The sequence below is a fragment of the Nicotiana tabacum genome, chromosome 8, assembly GCF_000715075.1.
Source record: "Nicotiana tabacum cultivar K326 chromosome 8, ASM71507v2, whole genome shotgun sequence".
In the NCBI taxonomy this organism is placed as follows: Eukaryota; Viridiplantae; Streptophyta; class Magnoliopsida; order Solanales; family Solanaceae; genus Nicotiana; species Nicotiana tabacum.
This window is the reverse complement of record NC_134087.1, coordinates 210,036,089-210,051,690: the sequence shown is the minus strand read 5'-3', so window position 1 is coordinate 210,051,690 and position 15,602 is coordinate 210,036,089. Positions and strand designations below refer to the sequence as shown.

Genomic DNA, 15,602 nt, shown 5'->3' with positions numbered 1-15,602 from the left:
TCTAGCTTCGTCATCTCTTCAATATAATTCTTAATCAGATATATCGGATATAAGCTCTGAATATCATGAAGTCACTTTTGGTAAGGAGTCCGTTAACCTAAAAAAAAGATCTTTCAGTGCGAATTTGAATTAGCCGGAACCAAAACGGAGACAAAACACCGGGCGGAAAATAAAAGAAGAGACACAATAGACTAGTTGGTTGAGTTAAGGTTGGGAATGTGCAATCAATGGTTGGTCACTAGTCACTGTTGGGTTCTCTACAAATGCCATATACAAATCTTTATCTTCTTCATATTTGAATATTTTTTTTCGAGTTGATTAATTGATATTATTCTCTTTTTTCTGTCTTTTCATTGTTAAAAGCCTTCTTCCCGACAGTTAAATTCTTTTTTGTCAAAATACAAAATTCAATATTCTTCTTTGGAATTGTGCCCACATGTTATAGCCATATTTGGCTGTTTAGTTTATACAAATCTAGGATTGCTGCTGCCATCCTTTTATTTTTTAGTATTGCTGTTTCTATGAAAAAGAATAAAACAGAAGACAATGATACAATAAAAATAATAATAGATCATATTCAAGATTTAATTATAATTTTGACTTGTCAGACTTGTATATTTTGTGTACCAAATTTTTTGAAGGTTTATGTGAATATTTTATCATGGGGTTGAAAAATCTAAAAAGTGCTTTAATTTTGTTTTCCAGTTTTTATATAGTCTGGCATTTAATAAATTTGGTCTTCTAGATGAAGGGAAAATTCTTAACGTCAACAAGGTCCAATTATTTGTTCTATCTCACAAGATAAAGAAAATTTATGTTGTGAATTTGATCGTTTTGTTGTATTTTTTTTTTTGTTTTTCATTTGGTGTTCGGTACTCGTTTTTAATATCTGACTAATTCAATAAGAGTTAATACCCCAAAACCCTCTTAAACTATTACATTTTTGTCAGTTTCCTACTTAAACTATTCGGTATCCCCAAAACCTCTCTGAATTATATTGTCCTTCCTATTAAAACTCTCTCATTGCTGACCTGGCATAACGTGACGTGTGTAAACACTAGTTTGGGAGCGCGTGGTAGCTGAAAAATCCATCAAAATGGCTCACATGACATAAAATAATGGTTTATTAGCCTAACTCTATTTCATATTTATTTTTTTAATAAATATTCTCCTTATTTCAGTTATATCTACATTTCGTCCTCATTTTTCACCATTCTTTCTTATTTTTTTTACTTCTTCTTTATTTTTCACCTTCTTCTTCATTTTTTAACTTTTTTTTTCTAGTTCTCCATATGGGTTTCCTCGGAAAAACTTTCTCCCGCTCTTGTTTCCTTTGAAATGATTTATTCTCTTTCTTGTTTTAGTCTTCTTTCTGTCTTACACATATTGTTGAAAGAATACCAATTTAAATCTTTTTATTAAACTTAACATCTTGTAAAAAATAAAGTTGAATCTCTTGAACATTCTTTATATAACCTGAAATTAGAGAATGTAATTGTTGGCCAATTGATTTTTTATTTTTTTTTGCGATTTTTTTTTGTGTAATCTTTTTTTATGTAATATCAGATGATTTTTAAGAAATGCAATACTATATGCCTTTATTTATATTTTTACTGTGCTACAAAGTGAATATAAATAAGGACTTATTCAATTGGAGTTTAGCGTAAAATACAATCATAATTAAACCTAAATTAACATAGTAGATATTATTTTGTGAAGGATTGAAATACCCCAAAGAACAATTTAGGCATAAGCAAAAAATTCAGCAAAGTCTATGTAGAAGAAATTTATTAAACTAGGGAGAGAACTTGATAGGTTGACTAGAATCTAGAAAACCTATTCCTACATGATTTTGGTTGTGAATCCTAATTAGACAAAAATTAAATAAACTAGTAAATACCAAATCCTAGACAACTTAGGAATACTAATTAATCTTGGTTTAATTTCCAACAGCCTCCCTTAAACCAAGATCTTCAAACTTGAGTATGCCATGAGTAACATCAAGCCTTGTAGAAGTCAAGTACCTTAGACTCTTCACCAATTTTCTAAAATATGTAGCATCAATAAAATCACGAGAGCTATCTTTAGTCAACTTCAATTTATCTTGAATATTGTTCATATATGATTTGTCTTTACTCATGATAAATCCCTTCAAAATATCATCAATATCATTTTCCTTTACTTTGAAATTATATACTTCTCCAGTTGCCTTATAGTTGGACTTGTATACCCATTCAACTCCAATTGAACATTCTATAGGTTGTAGAGTAATGCCAGCAATAGATATATCATCTTACTCCTTAAAACATGTGATCTCGAACAATGGCACAAAATTTATTTCATCTTCAATATCTATAATCATGTGTTGTAGTTCTGGATCCCAAACTATTTTTGCCTCAATCTTGTGCAGATCATCAGAGACTTTCTCTTGATGAACCATCTTGTTTTTTCGTTAATAGGCTCATCTTCAATAGTATCAAATAATTTTTCTTGTGAAATACCAACCTATTTTGGACTGGCATCCCTTGTAACTAAATCATCCTTTTTATCAATCGCATGAATTTTTGTAAGATCAGTTTGAATATTATTTGACTTTCCTTCGCATTCAATATAATCTCTATCACAACAATAATTACATGTACCTTCTCTTCTTTTCTCCCCTGTTTCTGAATTTTGGCCTTCTTGATTTATCTCAGCAGGTTTTGATGTGTCTTATTTTTCTTTTGGTTGATCATCCTTTCTTGCGATGCATCCATTGTCTCATTTTGTATTGATTCAATGATCTCTCATATGTCACCAATTCGCCTCCTAAATCATCAAGTCTAAGAGTGTTAAGATCTTTGGTAGCCTCAAGAATAACTTTCTTGTTGCTAAACTTTAAACTGAGAGACTGCAATATTTTCTCAATAATTTTAACTTCTTCCAATACTTCTCCATTGGTCCTTAGACCATTGACTATTTCATTAATTCTTGCAATGAATTCTTTAACGGAGTCTATTGGTTTCATACGAGCCAACTCAAATTGACTCATAAACTCTTGTAGTTTCTCCTTCTTTGTGTCAGCAGCTTTTCGATATGACTTCACCAAGATTGTCCAAGCCTCCTTTGATGACTTTGCATGCAAATACTTTTTAGATACATGCAATTCGACCTTAATGGCGAGATAGTAGCGTGCCTTATAATCTAAATATCTCTTCTTCTCCAATTGCGTAGCTGCATCACCCGTCAACGTTGTGCCTTCTAGGGGTTCCTCAAATCCTTCATCAATGGTGGACCATAATCCAATATTCTTAAAAAAATTCTTCATCTGTTGATACCAAGTTTCAAAATTACTCTTTCCATCAAATACAAAAATGAACAATTAGGTAATAGAGTATTCATTTTTTTTTTGGATCTCCTACCGGTTCTGATAGGATCTCACACAGACTCTGACAAAATCTCACACAAGCTCTAATACCAATTTGAATGATTGAAATACCCCGAAGAACAATTTAGGCACAAGCAAAAAATTCAGCAAGTGCTATATAGAAGAAATTTAATAAACTAGGGAGAGAACTTGGTAGGAGGTTTTTTCACAACTCATAAACTCTTGAATTTCTCTACCTCTCTACTAACTCTCTATTATAGAAAATATGTAGCAGCACCCCATTTATAATACTACAATCCAAATTTGACTAGAATCTAGAAAACCTATTCCTACATAATTTTGGTTGTGAATCCTAATTAAACATAAATTAAATAAACTAGTAAATACCAAATCTTAGACAACTTAGGAATACTAATTAATCTTGGTTTAATTTCCTACAGGCCAAGACTCCTAAAATTAATCAATCATCCGAGAGTAATATATCATGAGTACTAAACTATATCAAAAAAACTTTGTACAAACCATAAGTTAATATAGTTAGACAGACGCACCTTTAAAAGTCCAACATGGGGTTTTAATATATATATTGGAATATAATTCAGGGGTTTTTGGGACACCAGCTAGTTTAAGTAGGTAATTGACAAAAAAAAAATAGTTTAGGCGGGTTTTAGGTTGAATTAAATAGCCACATGTAGTGCTATATGGCACATTTTTTAGATAATTGCATGTACTAAACGCACTTCTAACAATGCAATGAGGGATTTTTAGTATGAAGGGTAATATAGTTTAGAGGAATTTTGGAGACACCGAATAATTTAAATAGGAAACTAACAAAAACATAATACTTTAGGGAAATTTTAGGGTATTAACTCAAAAGGAAATTGTTTCTTATCAGATATTTTTCATCTTAACTTGATGTAAATTATACTGATTATATCCATACTGAGCAGAGCAATGAGTATAAAGTGCTAAGAGAGAGTTGATTTATTACAAGCTTTTTCAATTATTATTTTTCTTTTTCATTTTGCTTTGAGAGGCTAGTTTTGTTTTGTCTTGTTTTATTTTTAAAATATACAAAAACATTTTTTTTTGAAGAACCAAATAATTCCTTTTCATAATTATTACACCCTCTGATCCATTTTTTTTTGTGATAACCTTTTTCTTTATAGTCTGTTCTAAAAAGAATGACACATTTCTAAAGTTAAAAACTCTTTACTTTAAATTTTTTAATTTATTCTTATTAACATGCTCTTATGGTCAATAATATTTCTTTTTTAATTAAATATTGTACTCCGTCAAATACTTTCATACAAAAAGGGAGATCACTTCGGACCAAGATGTTGAATCTGCGCAAGGTTGCTGCTAAGCAAAACTGAATCAGCACCAAGATGTTGAAGGGCTTCATCTTTCTTACCGGCGAAAACAACTAAGACGCTAGAAATTTTTTCAAGAGTGTTCAAACTTGAAAGAAATAAATAAAAAAATCCGATAAAGGATATTCAATATATGTTATATACTTTTAAACTTAATATTTTATCTAAATACGCAATGTAATTTTCCGACGAAGGATGGTCACCGCCCTTTCCTCGAGTGTAGTTTCGCCCCTGAGCAGAGGTACTAGTAACTGTGACTTTAGCTCCAAAAGCTTTAGCAAATTTTACAGCCATATGACCAATATCACCCAATCTCATACTATGTCAAACAATTCGAGGAAAGATTTAAGTTTTATGCACAAACAATATCAAAAATATTGTCGTGCAACTCAGATAGTTTTGACTTGTTCAATATAACCGTTACAAACTAGCTATTTAAAAATATATTTAAATATAAAGAAGAAGAAGCACGACATGGCCTATAAGCTGTTCGACTTACCTTCCGACTTGCCTCTTGGAACTCTCACCTAAGTTTAAATAGTAGAAATGACACCAGGTAGCTACTCTAAAGGGTTGCTATTTAAGAGTTAGTCATTGCATCCTAAATTTTAGTTTTCGGTTCAAATTTTCAGGACTAAAATGTCCTGAATTGTCCTGAAGTTAAGATTTTTAATTTAAAATTTCAGGACAAAATAACTACGGGCTAATCTCTAAATAGCATCCATGAGAATGGTTATTTGTGCACTTTCCCCGTTTAAATGTCAATAGGATCCCAGTTCAATACATCCATGTGAGTCTTCATGGCCATTTTTGCTGCTCTCTTTGCAGCTGATACTGCATAACTTGGAACTTTGACAACTTTCCAGGATATTTGATGATCTTCCATGAATTCCAGACAATTATGCAACATACAACCAATGTCTTGATCTGAACAGCAATCTGAATTATGGAATTCCTTAATCAACATCTGGTTGTCAGACAAAATTACGATTGGAGAATCTAAGAAGATGGACCATTTCACTGCCTGCACAAAGGCATGTACTTCTGCATGTAGTTTGCTCCTGACCTTCAACGATCTTGTAGCTTCAGCCACTTTAACCTGAGATTTCCACCAATAAGCTATCCATGCCATTCCAGCCCATTCTTGTCCCTCTTTCCAAGCTCCCTTAACCTCCATTACTAGTACGTCGTCGTCCAGCTGTACATCAGAATCAACATTGAAAGCATTGAGATCGACGATTGTTCCTCTATGCACCTTATAGAGCTCTCTTATTGCTATGCCAACAGAATACGGAAACCTTGAGTGCTCTTTAATGGCAGTGGAAATGACTTCTGAGGGAACAAAAACAGCTCTTTCATGCACTAACTTGTTTCTATGCTTCCAGATCGCCCATAGGACAGCTAACGAAAAACTGAAATCTTCATTTTCAGGAGCTGACAAAGTCCAGGTAAGTAACCACTCTTGAAATTCTACTGGGGTCCCAACTTTAAAGTTTAGGCCTAATCTTGATCCTTCCCAGACTAGCTGAGAGTATTTACAGTTCAAGAATACGTGAGTCAAGTCTTCAGCAAAGGATAAGCATCTAGGGCAAGTCGATAGAACTGGCAACTGATACGAAATAAGTGTTGCATAAAAATATATTATTTCCCCTGGAACTGACAATTCTTTCAACCTCTCAACACACAACTCGACATCCACTTCACGCAAATCCTCAGGCTCCAATCTGTTAGACTGCCAAGCCCATTCCAACCTCATCACCTCAATATCATCAGCATATACCAGACGAACTCCCCAATTTGATGACATACGGCAATCTAGAGATGCCTCAAATCTACAATAGTCATTTGGATTATTTATCAACATTGTGCCCTTACCTTTACCATTAAAATGCACCCTTTTTAGGTCCAATTGTAAGAAAATAAAGCAGTCATGACTGCCATATGCTACTACATTTGACACTTGCAAATGAACTATTTTTCCAGGAGCTCGTTGATCCATAGCAGCACGTTCGGGCACCAATTTTGTAGTGATTGTTGTACCCCAGAACAAACTGAATGCAAACCTTTTACGGTTTTTCGGTGATTCATCATTTAAGAAAGGAAGCTGACAATAGATAGCAAATCCCATAAACTTCTTATTATACCAGTGTTTCTTCAGGTTGAAGGAAATCCCCGTTGAACATGTCTTACGATGCATGAACCACCTAGGAACCTTAGCACTTGGATCACTTCTAGGGAAGACAATACCAAATCTTCTCCCTCTGCGCTGGTCGTCAAAAACCAACTACAACAATATTAATGTTACACGATTAGATAATTTTTAAACATCTACAGATACAAGATTGCATCCTTTTATATTCGGGCCAGCTTGCATGCACAGCCGCAACTCAACTAATTCCACAGGGTACCTGCTATCTCCAACCAGTATAGGTACCCGGTAACCCTGTCCACCAAGACTTGGACAGATGGGAAAAAATCACCTACTCCCTCCATTTCAATTTAGATAAAGTAGTTTGACTTGGCACATAGTTTAAGGGGGAAAAAAAAGGAACGTCTTTTGAAACATGTGGTCCTAAAAGCTTAAGGGACAAAAGCTTTGTGGAGCCATGACATTTGTGTGGCTATAAAAGCTTCTCATTAAAGGTAAAGTGGGTAAAATAAAAAGTTTAAAGTTAAATTGTTTCCAAATATAGAAATGTGTCATTCTTTTTGGAACGGACTAATAAGGAAAGTGTGTCATTTAAATTGAAACGGAGGGAGTAGTATTTTTGCCCCCACTGAGATTTAAACCTGAGATCTCATGGTTCTCAACCCACTTAATTGACCACAGGACACACCCTACAACAAACTTGCATGCTTAAAGTTTCAGAAAGTTTATAGGGAAAGACAGAAGCTGAAGCATACCTGAAGCTGCACTACTGACAAAAATGGAAGGAGAATCTCTTCTAGCATGTCCGTCATGTTCTTCCTTAGACAGTTTCTCATCTGCGCACCAGAACTTTCCCTGCATGAAGCACACCACATCTCTTGCAACTTCTGATTAGCAAATGAGACCAAGTACAACTCTTTGTACATAGTTGGTAGTGTTGGAATGCTTTCCAAAGCAAAGCGATCGTCTAGAAACAGTTTCATTATACGTGGAGGAAGCTCTGGCAGCTCTGTTAGCGTTTCACAATAGGTTATGTCAAGGTGTCGAAGGCAGTTAAGTAGCACAATGCTTTTAGGTAAAAAGGTGAAGTTGTTTCTGCTCAGGTTTAACTCTAGTAGTGAGGCCAAGCATCCAAGATCCTCAGGAATACTGCCATCAAATAAATTGCAAGCACTAAGATCCAGTCTTATAAGTGTGCAAAAGACTGATACAACGCTGGGCAGCTGAAACTTCAAATCAAGTTGGGCAAAACATCCCCAACTGCATAAATCTCTCACATGAAAAGCCTTGGGTACTTTCCGAAAAGATAGGTACTTCAGTTTCCTCAAGCATGTGATGGAATTTGGGGTGCACCAAACTGATGTTTCACTCGCATCAAGCCCCTCCAAGTTCACTAGTTCACAAATATCTTCTGGCAAGTTCTTTAGTTGGGTACAGCGATTGAGGTACAGATACTTCAAATTTTTCAACCTGCACATGCTGCTAGGGAGCGTTTCAATGTTACTGCAGCCACTCAAATCTAGATAGCTCAGGAATGACGATGTTAATTCAAGTACCCCAAAGTTTGGCTTCTTAAATTCTGTTAAACGATTCACATTTTGCTGAATTTCTGGAACTTTTCTCAAACTCTGACAACCAGAAAAATTTAGAACTTCAAGAGACCCGGATTGAAACTTAGAGGGAAGCCTTTCAAGTTTTTCACAACCTTCCACATCTAAAATAGTAAGCTTTTTGAGGGCTCCAACAGATGGGTGGACCTCTACCAGCCGAACACAGTGACATAGGATTAGCCTCTCCAAATTTGGAGACCCAGAAAGGTCTGAAATTTGGATTAATTTTCGAGAATCACTCAAATCAAGAATGCTCAACCTGTTTAAATGCTGTTTTGAAAAATTAAACAAATACAAATATACATTAAATTCATGTCTTTTGTATGCGCAATTACAGTTTTTGTAACTTAGAGCATAGAAGAAAATATGTCTTAAACTATATATTCGCAGAGGACTCAAAGACTCAAAATCATACCTTTGACCCCTTCCAGAGGTTAACCATGTAACTGCAATGCATAATAAGCCCCACCAGCTTTGGTGGTTCAAAATTTTCTGGCAATGATGGTGAAGGATAATATGACCAATTAATCCAGTATAAGCTGTTAGGAAGAAACTTAATGGGGTCATGAGAGCAAAAATACATGACGTTCTTGTGAGACGATGATACAAATATTCTTAGTCGCTTCATATGTCTGAAGACTTCATTGCTCAGGTGAATGGTATTCTCCTCTGAGTTGGACATCAACGGGATTAATATGACTTCTATTGCTTCTCCGCCCTGAGAGGATTCAAAAATTGCATTAACAGAGCGCAAAGGACAAGTCATGCTTTTATACTTGCACATGATAATTGAGTTTAATGCTTTAAAAAATGAATCTGATCAAACAATGATTTCTATTTTCTAACAAAATGTGGGAACTAATTTTATCCATCCTTTGAAATAGACATTCGTATCGCTTTCATGAAAAAGATCAGATGTGGGACTATCCTGTTGTGAGCAGGCAAGAGCAGAATATTGTAAAATTGTGATGGCTTAAAAATTTATCAGGAAATATTGCTACCGTATGTTCACTTAAAATATCAGCAATATCCTCATGAAGCCATATCCGGCGCCTTGGGTATTCTTGCACTGCAATACGTCGGCCCATTTCTCGAATCAAATCATGTATCCCAATCCTACCAAATGATGATACAAAAAGGAGGGACTTCTCAACCAGGACATCAATAATTATTTCAGTGAACAGTTTTTTCAGAGTAGCAGCATCTGATGTTACAAATGAACATGTCAAGTCTAGGAAAACTTGCTTCACTTTATCCCCTTGCAGTGTATCCAGTGCACTCCTCCACTGCTTTATGTTCCGTCCACGAAGGAAGGAACCCAAGACTTTAAGCGCCAGGGGAAGGCCACCAGCGTACTGTACAACTCGGTGAGAAAACAGCTCAAAACCATTGACCGGGGATGTCTTTCTAAAAGCATGCCAACTAAATAGTTGAGTAGCTTCAGCTATAGCAAGTAAACTAACTCTATAAGTGTCATCACAGTTCAAAAGCAAGTGCTCGTCCCTCGCTGTTATAATAATTCTACTATATTTACCAAACCAATCATGGGCTCCAGCTAGCCCATCCAACTGGTCTTGGTGATCCACATCATCAAGAACTACTAGAACCTTCTTAAAGCCAAGCCTTTTTCTTATTATATCAATTCCACCATATTCATCAGCCAGATCCACAGATTCAATTGTCAGCACCTTAGAAAGCAGAGTCGTTTGCAAAGACAGCAATCCTTGTTTAGCTTGATTTTCTTAAATATTTGCAACAAAGCAAGCACCTTCGAATTGATGAGCAAACCTGTCAAAAATGGCTCTTGCAATGGTGGTCTTGCCAATACCACCCATCCCTGAAATCCCGATAAATCGAACATCTTCACATTCCATCATCAACATCGAGATTACAGCCTGAATTTGTGATTCTGCTCCAATTAGAGTGCCACTGATCATCGACTTCTGGCACAGCTCATTAGCTATCTCTTTCACAATGTGTTGAATGCACCAAGACTCATTTCTGCACAAGAGAGAGAAGACAATGACAATCTAAGCGAAAAGATTTTAACGCAAAGAAGAGAAAAAGACACTTAAATAAATAGATTAAAACAAAAACAAAAAAGGAGACCGTGGAAGTAATTTGGTATCATCAAATAGGATTACATAGGAGTTGTAAGAAGAAAAAAAGGATAGTAATGACCTTACTTTGTTCTTTTTTTTTTTTTTTGGATTCTACTATAGTGAAAGATCATTCACTTATCATTGCAGAAATCTTGCTAACCTTCTCGGCCATTTAGTCTAACCATAAGGACCCCCTCCTGCTTACCCACCCACCGTGAGGCAAAAAGTATTGTAATTACCATACTTGTTAGAACGATATAACTTTAGCTAACCTGTGTATTTTACAGGTGTGAAAGGTGAACGAGTACACAGTAGCGTACACAGGAATTTACATAAACGGTATCATAATTTGAAGAAATGGACAAATGAATAAATGACTATAATGACAAGCAGTGTCATTTTCTATACGTATCCCCAATATTTTCATTTTTCTTATAAATATCTAGTGAAAATTTTCGACCAAGCGGTGTCCCGTGACACCCCATGGTATAAGGTGCATAAGCCCATGCGAGTAGATGGCTATGTTTTTGCGGTTAAATAAATTCATGAGATACACAAAGTAATATGTACATTAATATTTTTGCTTCCTAGACCAAGACTAGAGAAGTCTACGAATGAAAGTTCTTTGTGCAAATGCACCCATTATCCAAGAACAACTCAACAGTAGAAGAAATAACTTTTTGCAAAAAGATCACGAATTTTAATGCCAAGGAGAAAGGCTACTGACCCATTGTAAGTAGTACTATGCAGATCATGGCCTGCCAAATTGGCTGCTTTATTTAAGGCTTTCCTCCAACTATGCACCTTATTGGTGTCACCCTTGAATTCCTCCTCATATTTGGAAAAGGCTTCGGCAAAACTATTTCTCTGGGAACGTACTTCTGATGGATTTATGTCATAGAAAATTGGTATAACTACCTGCCCAATTTCATTTCGACATTCCATGATCTTCACTAGCTCATCCAAGCACCATTTGGATGATGCATAGTTCTTTGAGAAGATGATAATGGCAAACCTTGACCGTTTAATGGCACTGACAAGTTGAGGTGAAATCGATGCACCTCGTTCTAGTGTTTCATCATCTTTGAATGTATTGATTCCAGCCCGACATAATTCTCTGTTAAGGTGGGCTACAAAGGTCTTACGCGTGTCTTCTCCTCTAAAACTCAAGAACACATCATAATCCCACTGTTCGGAAGGTGGTAATGAACAATAAGAGGTAGATGGCATCTTTAACCAAGTAAAGTGGAAATAGGAGAACTTTTCTATCCTCTATAACCTGCTGTTGCACTTCCTCAACAATTCACTGAAAGCTGCCTTCTGAAGAGTTGAATGACTCCAGGAATCACTAAACAAAACAATAAACAGATTATTCCAAAAAACTTTGGCCAAGTAGTGAAACAGAATACTCATGGCAGCCCAGTACACTAAGCTCCCGCTACTCACAGGGTTCGGGGAAGGGCTGGACCACAAGGGTCTAGTATACGCAGCCTTACCCTGCATTTCTACAAGAGACTGTTTCCGAGGCTCGAACCCACGCCAAAGCTGCCTTCTAGTGAAACTGAATACTAAGACAACTAAATCAGATTTAATGACATCCAAGTTGCTTCATTATCTTTTCCCTTTGTTTGTTTGATAACTGAGACATCTCTGAGGGCCAATGGCGCACAGTTCCGAACTCGGTAGATGATGGACCCGTCTCTCTACCCCTCTCCACTTAAATACTAGGCTTTTATCTGTAACACGATTTGGCTAGGGGCCTAAGTTGCTTCATTATCTTCTAAAAAAACTTGTCAAATATGTTCTCTCTGGTTGATCATATTCTTTTCAATGCACTGGCAAATGATCAAACAAATTTGAAGCCTACTACTAGCCAAAGAAAGATCAATTAAAGCTGCATTATTCCCATGGGCAAATCTAGTAAAGGATCTAGACAATAGCTTTGGCTTAGACAAACTACTTTGACTATATTATATTTCCAAACTGAGTAAATTAGAGGGATGTGGTAGAATTCCAAATCCAAACTTACAAAGTTCAAATCATGGATCCACCTCTGATTATTCCTCTGCCCACCCTATACTTAACAAAAACTCCTCCTCGCAACCAAGTGGCAGAGCCACACGCAAAGTTATATTGCGTAAATAGAGTAAAAACAAAATCCTTCTTATAAACATTTAATGTTTTGGATCTCCTTAACATGAGAGAAATACAGGTTAAAATCATAGGTGTGAATTTTTTTTTTTAAAATCCCTTGTAACAATTCCTGGCAGAGTCTGTCATCCAACTGAACAACAATTCATATAACATTTCACCCAATCCTAATGGGGGAAAAGCCCACTGGGAAGTAAACACCAAGGTCCAATTTGCAATATTCAGAAAATAAACATGATTAATGTAGCTGAAAAGAAAAATTAAGAACTTGAGCTTGAAAAGTGCAAAAATTTGCAAAAGGGTCTTTTTTTTCTTTCTCTTTTGGTATTTGCCAAAACACTGAAGGCAGGTTCAAGGAATCTTGAACACATTTTAGCATCATTTGAGCCATTCTCATAGTAGGAAATGAAACTGAAAGTAAACCCAACTCCCATTTCACAAGAGAAAATACAACAACAACAATAACATCCCCAGAATATTCTTACTGTGTGGAGTTTGGGAAGGGTAATGTGTACGCAAACTTTATCCCTACCAGGGACGAATGTAGCATTTTGGTTACGAGTTCAACTGAACTCGTAACTTTCGATACGAAGTAAGAATTCATATGTAAGAAAAATTATTAAAATTTTAACAAATATTAGATTTGAACCCATAATTTTAACAACACAATAAGTGCAATCCTAAAAATCTTAAAAGTTGAAACCATTAAATTTAAATCTTGGATCCGCCTCTGATCCCTAGCTTGTGGAGGTAGAGGTTGTTTCTGATAAACCTTTACAACAAAAATAACAACCTAGTGTAATCCACGTGTGGGGTCTAGGGAGGATAGCGTGTACGCAGATCATACCCCCACCCCGAGGATTAGAGAGGTTGTTTCCGAAAGACCCCGGCACAAGGATGAAAAAGAGGCAAAGGAACACTAACAACAACATACGTCAGGAAGACAGTGCCGGCAACCTAAGAATCAAAAAAATAAACGGAAAAGACAGTATCAATAATCAGAACAATGGAAAGGTACTAGGCAACCGGAGCAGAAAAACAGTACGAACACAATAAGTACCACTATCAAACTAAAGCAAGACACTAACAACTAGCCTAACACCCTCAACGGGGAAGAAATTTAAAAGCGCTCAACTACCTACTAGCCTACGACCTTAATACTCGCCCTCCAAACCTTCCTAGGTCATGTTCTCGGTGAGCTGGAGTCGCATCATGTCCTGCCTGATCATCTCTCCCCAGAATAATGAATAAGCCATGTTTAAAATAATGAAGACAAGAATAATAACGAGTTTTTGGCCAATATTGTCCCTTATCTTTGAGGGCAAGTCTATTTTGGTCCCTCAAAATATAACCCTGAGCATATTTAGTCCCTTAAGTATGCTAAAGTGGAGCACCTTTAGTCTCAATGACAGAATCTGCCCAAGATCAATTACGGGGTTAGTTTCGGCACTCACCATCTTTTTAATTTACTTATCGAAAATATTTTATAAACCAACACCCACTGATAGTACAGAGCCAATAAATTTAAGATTTTAATGTTGAAACTTTTACTTTTAAAAATTTCGGTTGAGTTTTCCAAAAAGAAAAGTTACAATTTGAAGAAATAAAGCTGCCAAGATCACTTCTAGGCATATTATTTAAGCAACGAATAACCACATTGTATTATCACTTTTAGCCCGCGCCAGAAACTATTTACATCTGGTAACCAAAAAAGTATATGAAATTTGTATAATTTTTGTATATTAACATACAAAATGTATATATACACAAAATAATATATAAATTTTATACATTTTTTCGGCTATTATTTTTATAGTGGTTATACAATGTCATTTTCTTATTGAAAACTAGCACAAAAGGGGATATTTTCAAGGTCAAAATATTAGAAGATATTATCTAAAAATAAGGAATTAAAGTGATAATTTGCATTATCCAATAAAAAGAGAAGAAATGTTTGCTTCAGAGCATAAGATTTGCTTCATGAATCAGAGTTGGTTAACACCGTAAATTTTTGAATACATTCTGTTAGTGAGACTAAAGGTGTTCCACTTTAGCATACTTAAGGGACTAAATATGCTCAGGCTTATATTTGAGGGACCAAAATAGACTTACCTCTCAACGATAAGGGACAATATTGGCCAAAAACTCCGATAACAACGGCAAAACAACATGCAATAAGAAAATTGAAACAAGGGAAAATAACAGGTAACAAGAAAAGATACTAATTATTACAAAATTAAAACACAACTGATTCAGCTTAAAAAGAAAATGAACCACCTTAGTTAGTTGATGAGGCATGAGAAGTGGAAGACTTAGCATAAATGAGCTGTTTTACTTGCTTAAAAGCACATTACATCCAAAACAAGATGAATTAATGAGCTGCACCTTTGTAATTGAATCTTCTAAAGATCCTAATTTGCTTAAGAGGAAACTATGATAGATGATTTTTAGAAGAGAGAGGGGGAGGTTGACTAATTTAATTTGCCCAAATTGCTTCTTTACTCTACGGAATTTCATCCACATGTATCGGATAGAGTTGGATTATTTTTCATATAAATGGAAATAGTAGAATGCGACTATAAAGCGCAGTCGTTTAATGCGACTTACAAATCGCATTCATCTATTGCGACTTCGCGAATTGTTTTTTAATAAAAGAATTACAAGAAAATACACTTCATGCCACAACAAAAAATGACTCATGTTTTTAAGTTTTACCCCACCTGGCCCATATTGTACATATTTTGAAAGCACTTGCAAATTCAAAATTTGTGTTCTTACAACCATTGCTTCTAAAAGCTATGGAGTTAATTATTTGTTCTCACAATCATTGTTTTCACTCTCTCTTTTTCT

General features: G+C 35.5%; 2 protein-coding genes across 3 annotated transcripts; both read right to left on the bottom strand.

The window, feature by feature from the left end:
• Positions 1 to 5,081: 5,081 nt before the first annotated feature.
• On the bottom strand, positions 5,082 to 10,240 carry LOC107778410 (disease resistance protein Roq1-like). Its single transcript, XM_075220139.1, has 4 exons — positions 9,501 to 10,240; positions 8,915 to 9,217; positions 7,645 to 8,769; positions 5,082 to 7,006 (listed from the first exon to the last, which is right to left on the bottom strand). Exons 1-4 carry the CDS (start codon positions 9,585 to 9,587, stop codon positions 5,495 to 5,497), a joined length of 3,027 nt encoding a protein of 1,008 aa, XP_075076240.1. The 5' UTR covers positions 9,588 to 10,240; the 3' UTR covers positions 5,082 to 5,494.
• LOC142161712 (disease resistance protein Roq1-like) lies at positions 10,240 to 15,281 on the bottom strand. Of its 2 annotated transcripts, none has more exons than XM_075220140.1 (3): positions 15,030 to 15,281; positions 11,329 to 11,949; positions 10,240 to 10,500 (listed from the first exon to the last, which is right to left on the bottom strand). In XM_075220140.1, the coding sequence occupies exons 2-3, from the start codon at positions 11,829 to 11,831 to the stop codon at positions 10,242 to 10,244; spliced, it is 762 nt and encodes a 253-aa protein (XP_075076241.1). In that variant the 5' UTR covers positions 11,832 to 11,949; positions 15,030 to 15,281; the 3' UTR covers positions 10,240 to 10,241. The 2 variants fall into 2 exon arrangements, with proteins under 2 accessions (XP_075076241.1, XP_075076242.1); XM_075220141.1 differs by lacking the exon at positions 15,030 to 15,281 and adding an exon at positions 12,098 to 15,023.
• Positions 15,282 to 15,602: the final 321 nt, after the last annotated feature.

What these genes read in the sequence shown, in the direction of transcription:
- LOC142161712 (XM_075220140.1), bottom strand. Translation starts at nt 11,831, where the DNA reads ATGCCATCTACCTCTTATTGTTCATTACCACCTTCCGAACAGTGGGAT. An exon ending in CATAGTACTACTTACAATGG is followed by an intron (nt 10,501 to 11,328) that starts GTCAGTAGCCTT and finishes TCTCTTGTGCAG; the next exon opens with AAATGAGTCTTGGTGCATTC.
- LOC107778410 (XM_075220139.1), bottom strand. Translation starts at nt 9,587, where the DNA reads ATGGGCCGACGTATTGCAGTGCAAGAATACCCAAGGCGCCGGATATGG. An exon ending in ATATTTTAAGTGAACATACG is followed by an intron (nt 9,218 to 9,500) that starts GTAGCAATATTT and finishes GAATCCTCTCAG; the next exon opens with GGCGGAGAAGCAATAGAAGT. An exon ending in TGTCAGTAGTGCAGCTTCAG is followed by an intron (nt 7,007 to 7,644) that starts GTATGCTTCAGC and finishes TTTGACGACCAG; the next exon opens with CGCAGAGGGAGAAGATTTGG.